An 11,838-nucleotide genomic window follows, 5' to 3' on the forward strand; every position below is an offset into this window, starting at 1 on the left:
AAGGGAATATGGTGAGAAATCTACACTCTTCTTAATTCCTTCTCAACGATATGGAGTAATACTGACTTTGTGACCGAACGAGCGTGAAGCGTCTCCGTTTCAGTTTGAGCATACATTTTTTCGTATGTCTACCATTGCGTTCATCTCTGCACATCGTATTTATCACCCGAATCTCGTGACACTTTGTGTGCAAGTTCGATAAATATATGGATTTTTAGTGCTCCCTACAATACTTTGTTTTTGTCGATTAAGTCATCAGTTTTAAGCTGCGACTGCACTTGTACACATTCCAGGTTCACAGGACAGACTAGAAATGTAATGAGTACTGTATATTTTAATACGAGAAAAATAGCACACTGCACTGTGTCAATACACTGTGTCCCGGCGGTACTCAACAGATTTCAAACAAATAATTATTTTTGGCGGTATACGATACAAGTAAATAATCAACATTGTACAATTTTATCTTCTATACCTTCTAAGTTCTAAATGGTATATCTAGTAATTTTTGAATATGCAAGATTTCAAGAAAAATCAAATTCGCGAAAAATTGTCTAGTAACATAATTTTAGGCAGCTGCCTACGGGAGTATGTAGTAAAATTATGTTACTAGAGAGATTTTAACCAGATGGTTAAAATCTGACGTTTAACTCGGGTCAACTGTATTAAAAAACTAAATAAAAACAATTAAGTAATTAGTTATGTTTGCGTAATAATAAGAGAGAACAATAGTAAGTTAGGTAATAATAAGATTGTGATGGAAGATTAGACCTTGAGTTTCTTGGGCGGGCGCAGCGCGTACTGCAGCGGCAGCGCGCGCTTGTCGGCGGCGTTGGGCGCGCGCCGCAGCATGCGCCGGTTCAGCTCCGCGTCCATTTTGCGAGCCAACTCTAAATCCTTCTTTTCCTGCTCCATCTGTTTCACAATCCTGAGTTGTTCTTCAAATATTTTTTTAACATCGCAGTGCTGCAATGGACTAGACAAATTCTTTACGGCTAAATTGACTTTATTGTTATTTACAGAGTCTGAATTGAATGGTGGGCTATTTAGTTCTTTCTTCGCACTATTTTTCTTAGATTCGCTTCTCAAGTACGGTTTTCTTTCAGAAACCACTTGTCTGGTTTTCGCTTTGGCCTTTTTAGGTGTTGTTTCATTTTCAGCTTTCGAAATACTTCCCATAGACCTTGTGCGTCGCAATCTTGTTTCTTTGTTCAGTTTGTCGATGCCATCGACTTGAATGCAGTTTTTACTTTTAGTCGCTATATTTCTTCTAGTTACTGCTTCAGGGACGGAATTTCCCGTCGTGCTTTCCATTGCCTTCGTTTCTGACTGATTTGTAACACCCTGGAAAAATATAACAATCCACTATTTGAATACTAAATAAAACCCTGTATCTCAAGATTGTGAAAGAATATTTGAAAAAAGTAAGGAACACCTTATTTAAATAAATAAATAATATACACCCAAGGCCAAAAGTATGGAAACAACGTTGTTTTCTTTAATGTCTCATGTATATATTTTGTTGTATATTTGTATCCTAAAATTTGCATTGGGCAACCCCAAAATATGAAAAATTCCCGCTACATATCAAATTATCCTAAAATATTGTCGAAAAGATAAATAAAAGTTAGGACAAAGATGATAGTTGAGGACAGTCTTTTCAAAAGGGCTTATTTCTCTATGGACACTCTCTATCATAGCCAGCATTTGAGTAATTTACTATTCAAATGTTCTATTATTAATTTTACCATGTTGTTTTCAAATCGTCAATGAATAATATAAAATCAAACTTTTCTATCAAAGTATAAGCTTGTTTCCATAATTTTGGCCTTGGGTGTATATTATAGGACATTATTACACAAATTGACCCACATTAAGCTCCATAAGGGTTGTGTTGTAAGTAATTAGTCGACGATATATCAGTACATCTTATAAAACAAAGTCCTCCGCCGCGTCTGTCTGTTTGTGTGTATGTATGTTCGTGATAAATTCAAATACTACTGAACGGATTTTTATGCGGTTTTCACCTATGAACAGAGTGCTTCATGAGGAAGATTTAGGTGTATAATCTGTTAAGGTTCTACTCGTGCGGAGCCGGGGCGGTTCGCTAGTATAATAGGTATATAAATATTTATATACATATTTAAAAAATACTTAAATAGATAGAAAACACCCATGACTCATGAACAAATATCGGTGCTCATCACACAAATAAATGCCCTTACCAGGATTTTAACCTGGGACCATCGGCTTTATGTGCATGCTCACCACCCACTAGGCCAGGCCAAAAGAAAAAACTAAAGTACCTAGTCATTTTTAATAAGTACGGACCTTCGTGAGTGCTATTACAAATGCCGAGGGCAAGTTATGCTCCAGGGAGTGGTTGCGCAGGAGACACAGGCCTTCAACATACTGCATTTGAGTGGGTGCTTCTTTGTGCACCAGGGCGGTCCCTGGTCTCTCCAGGCGAATAACGGGCACACGCAGCGGAAACCCTCTCTTCGCATTGTAACTGCAGGAAAAATGCAAAATATAAATGCACCATGTAATATGTGAATGAAAAAATACTATAATGTGTCCTCAGGATAGTTTTTTTACTATACATACGTTTTTTCTTGTGTTTGACTTTCCTTATAGTCGAAATGAAAAGTAGATTGTAAAACTCGGGAAAAAGTAACCATCTCACCCTCGAACTATTGGCGCTCACACTTCGTTCGAGCGCCAAAATATTTCGTGTGTTATGATTCTCTTTCCACCCTTGGTTAACAATCTACTATTACTATCATCATAAAAACGGAGCATAAAATTTCACGAACCTTGTCGCTGTTGTTCCTTGCACTGGCTTGAAATAACAGAGCTCTTGCCTCATAGAGTCAACACTACCACTCGCAACACTGCGTTTATCCAACGTATTAATTTTATGTTGTAGTATCCCGGTGTACGGCAAGGATACAGGCAAGGACTGGGTTGCATTCAGTGTTTTATCTGGATCTTTTTCATCTGTAGAAAATGAGTTATTTGCGTGAGGTAGTACGTCGGTTTTCTGGAAAGTAAATTTAATATATTTATATGTTACTAACATTATCTATTAAAATTATATAGAGGTTTTGGGTAGTATTCCACTTTATGTAACTAACTTTCAATAACTACTAATAAAAGCATATTATCTAACTTCTACTTTACATACCTTTGTTTTACTGTTGTCGCCATTCTCTTTATTCCAAATTCCAGAAATATTTCTAATTTTCTTATCTAGGATATTTTTGAGAAATTTGCTGTAACTGGGCACCATTTCAGGAGATCCCCGATTTTCGGTTTTAGCTGGTGCGAAATCTGAACTGTTGCTGCTATTAGTGCTGTCATCAATTAACAGTGGGTTACTGGAAATTATGACATAAAATAAATACATAAAATTGTTTTGGATTTTTCTCTTTCCACTATAGGTAGTACAGGCATAGGCAGGAGGTAGTGGTTACAGTAACGCCAATGAACGCAAGGAAACCAGGGGCAAGATGGCAAGAAGTCAATTGCACATAGACAAACGCCAAACGAAAAGTAAATGTATCGGATGACATGTGCTACTAAGTCACGAGAGTAGTTTCATACATTATTTCAGTTCCGATTGGCGTGGCTAGGCCTCCCTGTATGTAAATGTAATTTGATATTTATTAATGAAAAAAGCAAATTTCATGAGTAGAAGTTTCAAATTCCTGCCTCTTATAGATGCACTTGGTGACGGTGGGAATCATTTATAAGAGCTAGATAATAATAATTGACATACTTGAATACAACATTCAGAACAATTGCAGAAAATGCACATATTAAAATGGTAAACATATGTTGAAATTAGAAGATGATCTCTTATTAAAAGAGAACACTCACACTTTGTAACTGGTAGATGTCTTAGTTAAAAATGCTTCTATTTTTGCTGTTTTTAATCTGGGTTTAGCAGGAGCCAATGTATGGCGGTGTCTATTAGCAGGGGCCACTCTTTTACTATGTTCTTTATTATTTTCTTCTTGCACTTTTTTGGCCAATATTTCATCTTGCTTTAGAATTCCTAGATACTTCTTATGTGTTTCATCCTCTTCTTCCTGGATCTTCCTATAATAATAGAAGGTATAAACATAAACTGGCCTCCCTATAATTAATGGATAAGAAAAGATGTCCCATGTCTTGACAGGGTAGGATCACATCATGCTAAAAACGAGGGGCGGCTGAATAGTTCGCGGCCTAAGACTGTAAGTGAAAGGAAAGTAATAAAACTAAACCACAATTTCCCTACCTTTATGGTCAGTGGCGGATTTGCAGTTTTTGCCGCCCTAGGCCCCAGGGCCTGTGGCCGCCCCTTGTAAGGCACCCATAATATTGACTACATTTTGAGTTTTTTCTTGTTACCATCAGCGAATTTTTTGTCACAATTTGCCGCCCCTAAATATCTTGCCGCCCTAGGCCCGGGCCTACTGTGCCTTAGGGCAAATCCGCCACTGTTTATGGTGATTATGATCATCATTAAAATACTATTGAAAATTAATCATAATAAAGTTGCTGGAAATAAGGTAAACAAACTTTATAAGAATTGTGGTTTCTTCAAGTTGCTTCTGCTCCTGCTGTAAGCGCTCTGCTTGCAGTCTCTTAAGTTCTGCCTCATACTCTGCTCTTATTTCACCAGGTGCACTAAGACATACAGTGGATTGTTCTAGAAAACAAAAATTAGACATGTTTTGAAATATGCTTACTTAAGATAATTCCGATACAGAAATGTATAAACCAGCTAACACAAACAAGATGAATAATTTCCAATAATCGACATCAAAAAGAAACATACTGTATTAATCATTGGCAGTGCTTTTGACAATTTGTTTGAAAATGTGCGGCAATGATGACATTTGTCAAAAGTCAGAATCTTATTAATGTCATAAATAAAAAAGATAATCAAAACGGTCGAAGAAGGTTCCAATACTATTTATTACCTCAGGAGCTACGAACACATACAGGTTGCTCCAAAGTAAAAAAAATCGTAATTTGTTAATTTCTTCGTAACCCCTACACCGACTGTTATGATACTTTGTATACTGGTTCTAAATACCCTAATGCATATGTAAATTTCGGGTTGGTCCAATGGCTAGGGACAACCTGTATATATATATATATACAGGGTGGAAAGGCACGACGATCCTTTCCGGAAATGGGAGATAGTTTAGCCTAAGCTCTATATTTTCTCCATAGAAACTATGTTAATATGGGCAACCGTTTCTAAATTATGACCTTTTAAACATCCACGCAAAAAACTACTTTGTTCTAACCCTAACAGGTGACAGGGTCAATGAACTTACTTGTAAACAATCAGTATTCGACAGGAAATTATGCTAATTTGTTGCCATCTAACCATTTTTAGGTCTGCTTACAGCACGGTAAGAATCATTGCAGGATTTTCGCTTTCTTAGTGGTTCCACTTGTTCAATACTTGAATGAAATAGTTATGTTATTCCTTAATATTAATAATACTAACCACAACATTGTTTACAACGACAGTTCAAATGGTGACATTGACAACCACTCAAAAGTACGCAATCGTCTTATAAATATCTCTGGTTTCCTTGACTGATAAAAAGGTTTTAGTTTCTTAACACGTTTCACAAAATTATTTTCGAATAATTGGAAACTATTTAAAATAATAAAAAATTACATGTAGGTTGTGTTAGTTGCACCAAATGAACTTGCAAAAATGAAATACTAAGAATAAATCAAGAATAAATACTTCTTCAATACCAAACTAACAAACCTTCTTGCGTGGTAGGAAATAGACAAGACGTCTGATGTTTGAAATTAAATTTTCATTGAACTATACTTATTGAATGTCATATTCTTCAAATAAAAATGTTAGATGCTCGTGGCTATTTAAATTTGTGGGGCTGTGTAAAAGATATGGTGTACCAAACCAAACGGAATGTGAAACTGCGGACGAAATGAGACAAAGGCTAATTGGTGCTTTCTGCGGAGGATAAATGACGAAGAGCATACACTATATCGCATGTGCATCGACATACTCGGGTACGGGCTGCGGCGGCGTTGTAATACACGGAGGTACATTTGAACACCGTATGTGAAAAGAAGATAGTATTAAATATTGGAAAAAAGTAATTATCTAAGAAAGTAATAAAATTGTTTGTAATATTTTTGCATGCATTTGATTTATTTGACATTTATGCGTCATTCATACATCATTGCGATACTGTCAACGATCGGAAAAAAGTGTAAAGTCCCGAGCTTTCCCGACGGAGATCCTTAATCTAGCCGTCATGTGCACATGCTATAGGGTTATCACCACAGTTAAAAAGTAGTATTTTTGTAATTTTTATTTTTTACTCAATTAACGATTCTTACCATTACCAATAGTCTCTGTATCACTTAAACGACCTAATACTTCCGGGAAGGATCGTCGTGCCTTTCCACCCTGTATATATATATATATATATATATATATATATATATAGACATATGTCGCAGTCGGATCGTATAATCCGCCGTATTACATTACGGCTAGCCGTTTACAAAAACAGGGGCGTTTTGAAATGCGGCGGTTTAACGATTAGCCGGATTGAATGCGGCTGAATGAGAATCCGCCGGAATGTATTCGGCGCCATACGTTCTTCAATACGGCTAGCCGTAATGTAATACAGCGAGTCATTAGCCGCCGCTTTGACAGTTTTTAGTTCCCATTTTTAACACCCGTGGCGCTGCCTGACAAACGCTGGGGTGTCCATCAAATCTGGAGTTCGTCGGACTGTTTCTTTTCAAAAAACATTTCTTTCGCAACTTAACTAGACGGAGCCCCGCTTCGCGGGGCTCCTATTTCTGAGCGGTTTGCCCTTCGGGCATCTGAAGCTACCTAACGAACCTAACCTACCTACCTATTGATTTAGTGAGACGTCCGTGAAAACATTACACTTTGGGGAAAAAAGCGTAGGTAGGTAATAGGTAATACGGCGGATTATACGATCTGACTACGACATATATATATATATATATAAAAAATCCCCACCTTTTACCACTGGTAACTACTGGGAATTTTTATTCCCAGTAGTTACCACCTACCTAAAGACCTACTGTCACTACAAAACCATTCAACTCTGGAGAGAAACAACAGGTTTGAACCATTCCAAAGCGCTTATCAAGGCCTTCAGCAAAAAGGCGTCTTCGAACGCCTTAGCGCTGTCTAGGAACCAACTGCGCAACTTGGTAAGGGTGCTTACCGGGCATTGCGGCCTAAATAAGCACATGCGCACCATGGGGAAACGTGACATAGGGCGGTGCAGACTCTGCATGGAGGCGGAGGAGACGCCCTTGCACATCCTCACAGAGTGCCCTTGCCTAATGCGTACTCGTGACCTAATCTTGGGCGGACACATATTACGCCCGGAGGAGGTAAAGTCTCTCGAGACCAAAAGGATCCTGCAGCTATTCGAAGTTGCAGGGTTGGATCGAGAGTTGTAATAGGTGGCGATCACAATAGATCAGGAATGGTCGCAGTGATACATAGGCTTTGGAGCCTTATATAGCCCCTAATAAAGAAGAAGAAGAAGAAGAAGAAGAAGAATGTCAAAAAATCTGCATCCGCAACATCCCTATAATATGAATACCTACACATTCCAGCTCTGCATCGTGTTATAATAGAACGAAATGAAGTAGCTGTAAATAATAAAACGAAATCAGTTCTGTCGGTTTTTGACTAATTTGTTTGTTCGTTTGTATAAATATGTAATTCAATTTACAGTTAATAACTAACTTAAATCCGGATAAAAAGTTAATTTCTACTTAACTAGAATGAGACTCTTCTATTTTAGTTTTTACACTTATACCGGTAAAACTGTTTTAATATTTTTGATCACTTTTAAACCAGTTTACTGAATCAGTAACTGACACATCATTATTTATTACAGCACGCTACATTTATACTATACTATTTATACTGTTTTTATTAGTATTGAATTCTAACAATATTTTGGTGGTAACTATTGGGAAAAAAAATCCCACCTTTTACCAGTGGTAACTACTGGGAATAAAAAATCCCAGTAGTTACCACCAAGCCGAGTTGGTGGTAACTAGTGGGATTTTTTTTCCCAGTAGTTACCAGTGGTAAAAGGTGGGAAAAAAATTCCCAGTAGTTACCACTGGTAAGAACTTGGTGGTAACTAGTGGGCATAACCCGTTTTGATTGGCTATAATAAAACCATGGTCAAACCTCTTGCGCGAGTTGCGCGGCGTTACAATATTTTGGCGTTGTCAAACCTTATAAGGATGATACGAACGATGAGGGAACCAATTCATATAATTATTATTTTGACGCGTATCTATTGTTAAGATTACGCATGTCTATACTTTATATACATATATATATATATCGTTCCATTCAAAAGTTGAAATATAATATTAATGCGTAGTATGTATTTTGGAACAGTGTCGTCAGTAGGTACATACATACAGAGGGCCTACCGCGAACCACGTTCGACGTGTTGCCTCCCTGTCACACTTACGTACTAATTTACAAGTGCGACACAGAGGCAACACGTCGAACGTGGTTCGCGGTAGGCCCTCAGACTTTTATAAAATGCCGTTTCCCAATTTTCTTTAAAAAACTTTTCGGTAGATAGGTGTCGTTAAAATGATATAAAAAATCGTCACTTCGTACAATATCGTGGCATCAGGTATTGCTGTGTATTGCTTGTGACAAATAAGAATATTAATTATAGTATTGACACTATATTAGTAAATATATATTTACATCGAAGATCGGCTACGTCAGCCATCTTCGGGTCACGAGCGCCGAGCAAACTAGGAGTCGTAGTGGTCGCCATGGCCGAAATCGGCCAGAAGGATCATCATCATCACATTATTGACAAGGTTCTAGCTAATCTAGCTAACAGCGCTTAGTAATCTTTATTTTACATAAAAACAAATAATCGGAGTTGCTTGTTGCTTTAAACTAAATTGAATAGCCGACTTGCTAATACATATGTTGCATAACGCTATCCCCATTCTGCAACCCGGTATCAAAAAGGCATAAGTCATTATGAAACTAGTATAGAGTTACGACATTTGTGTTAGCCTTCGAGCAACACCGGCTTCCGACACATCGGAAGGGAGAGGCCCAAGCGATATCTCACCGTACAAATCTTTCTGCCATTTTTCGCGGGGGGAAAGGTGCACCCAGTCGCACTTCTCACACACTTACATACAAAATCCAATCTGTAATGACGACACAAATACATAGAAAATGACACACGTCAAAGACAAATCTTGCAAACCTCGATTTCTTTCTGTGTACGGACGAGTGACAAGTGTCACAACACGCACACTAACACATTTTCGTTGAAGTATGTTTTTGTATTCTGAGAGATGAGAAGTCGGATTTGTCGCTCGACCGATCCGCAATTTGTACTGAGCGAGCAAAATCGATAAATCCAACAATTACATGAGACTAAAATATAATAATTGTGTTTGAATGTAATTAAACGTATGATATGTAAAAAAAAATATTACATGTGAAATGTAACACTTTCTTTTTGTAAATTTGATGTCCCCGACCTCTTTTTATAACAAAAAACCGAGCAACCAGGTATTTTTGTGCAGCAGTGTTCACGCGCGCGTCTGGACTCGGTCTAGTGAAAAATCCAAGTGCAACTAGTTTTATTACCCGCGCTAGATTAGATTGACGCGCTAATCTTGTACCTCGGCAGAGGGGAAATAGTGCGAATGCCGCCTCCCTTCCGTGTTGCTCGAAGGTGTTAGCGTATTAGTCTACAACAGTCTGTTAATTTAAATAATTATTTATCATGTTCAGGAATTACACTTAAGTACATAAACCAATGAATCCCATCCTTTTTCTAGTGTTTTATTGAATTGTTGTGGCATCATTTTACCGCACGAGAAAGCATTTTATGTGGCTTTCTGAATTAATATTTTTAAATGGGCTGACATGTTATGACACAGAAGGCCGCTGTCTTACTAAAGCTGTCAAATTCCACCCGGCACAGTCGATTCGTTTCCGGCACGGTCACTGTGGGGTCATTTTCGAGCTCAAGTCAGTCTTCTATAGTTATTCTAGTTCGTTGCGCGCATGGCATTTACAAGGAGTTGGCCAAGCGCCTAATAGACGCAACGGGTGACCGGAAGGCTGGAGCTTACCTCGCCCAACGCATTGGCGTTACCGTTCAGCGCGGTAACGCCGCCAGCCTTCTGGGCACCCTTCCGGAGGTCGGAGGAGATACTTTTTAGGTAGTTTTAATTATAGTATTTTTAGTTATTAGTTTAATTTGTTTACGTTTGTCTTTATTATTTAGTTTATATTTATATTTTAGTTTAGTTTTTAATTAGTGTTGTCTGTTTACTTTTTTGTTGTTATTAAATAAACCAAAATATATTAAATAATCTATTTAAGATTTCTTATAAAATAGGTGCTAGTTTTTAGCTATGCTAGGATAAATATTAAAAAAGATATTAAAGGGAGAAAATAAATTCTAAGGTCCCCTTTGAGATTATTTATGTAATAGAACATTTTTTGCTACAGGCCACCATTTAAGAGTTATTTACAAAAAACTATAAAAAGGGACCTTAAAACCCCTGCTACCCATTAGCTTCACCGTCACCCCTGGTACTTTTAGTATCTTGTTTAATACACCATTCCCTACAAATATGCCAAAATTTGCTTATACACGAATTATTTCCCCTGTAATTCCTTCGTTTGGTGGCTTATTGGGCCAGCGAAGTACTAAGCTAATAAACAATACAAATTCAATACACACATTTTTGTAACATCAAGCTATTAAATACAGAACAGAACGTGACAGCCAGCTTCTAGTAGGTGACCGACAGTAGGCAGCAACCTACTGACTATGAGACAAATGACGTTCATTAGCATTTGATAGAATTTATTAATGTAGAAAACGAAATCACCACAATTTTATAAATAATCAAAGATTGTGCTTACCTTGACTTAAGTTTAAATCTTCACCTTGTAATTTAATATTCACTTCATTCGCAAATTTGGTTTTAATTACGTCCCAAAGCTTAATATTAACTATTTTATTTTGTTTTGTTGTGGTTCTTAGCCATGAACCTATTCGCAACCGACATAGGGGACAACACAAAGCATTGTTTTCTATGCTACTTTTAAAGCAGCTCTGGCAAAAGTTATGAAAGCATGGTAATGTCACAGGTTCCATGAGAATGGACTGACAAATAGAGCAAATAACATCTCTCAGTTGAATTTTATCATATTCCAATAAATTATTCTGAGTTTTGACGAGTCTATTCTTTGACTTGGCCGCCATTTTTTCCTAACTACTTTTTTTTAATCCATCAGACAGCGAGTATGTCACACCATAGACTAATAAATGTATTTCTAATATTGGCTTCATGTAAATTGGCCACAGAAAACCGCCTTGGCAGCAACTTGGCAGAATCTTTATAAAAATAGTAGGTGAGTATTGTATTCTTTGATACAGTAGGCAGGGAAATTTTATTTTTATAATATACATTTTTTTTTGGTTTAGAATATAATAGTTTTCTGAGTATGATGGCCGCTACAAGCCTAGTGGAGTCCAGACGTGATGATCAAATCGACCGATTTGATCAGAAATGAAATTGGCGTCAATTTCCAATGTAATCACCAAATTTAGATTTATGGTGATATTATAATATATTAGAGCCCTCTAAATTGAAAAAAAATGCCCCAAAACGAAAATACTGGCGTCACAAATTGGCGTTGAGATTGAGAAATTGAGATACTAACTCTGTTGTTGCAAACTAAACATTAATCGTTTGGGCGGTCGCCAA

General features: G+C 37.2%; 1 protein-coding gene across 1 annotated transcript; it reads right to left on the reverse strand.

Moving 5' to 3' along the window:
* Positions 1 to 605: 605 nt before the first annotated feature.
* On the reverse strand, positions 606 to 11,347 carry LOC134804569 (uncharacterized). Its single transcript, XM_063777676.1, has 7 exons — positions 10,991 to 11,347; positions 4,570 to 4,699; positions 3,883 to 4,104; positions 3,188 to 3,380; positions 2,817 to 3,043; positions 2,332 to 2,512; positions 606 to 1,344 (listed from the first exon to the last, which is right to left on the reverse strand). The coding sequence occupies exons 1-7, from the start codon at positions 11,331 to 11,333 to the stop codon at positions 766 to 768; spliced, it is 1,875 nt and encodes a 624-aa protein (XP_063633746.1). The 5' UTR covers positions 11,334 to 11,347; the 3' UTR covers positions 606 to 765.
* Between the last annotated feature and the right edge of the window lie 491 nt (positions 11,348 to 11,838).

This window comes from Cydia splendana, chromosome Z (assembly GCF_910591565.1).
Source record: "Cydia splendana chromosome Z, ilCydSple1.2, whole genome shotgun sequence".
In the NCBI taxonomy this organism is placed as follows: domain Eukaryota; kingdom Metazoa; phylum Arthropoda; class Insecta; order Lepidoptera; family Tortricidae; genus Cydia; species Cydia splendana.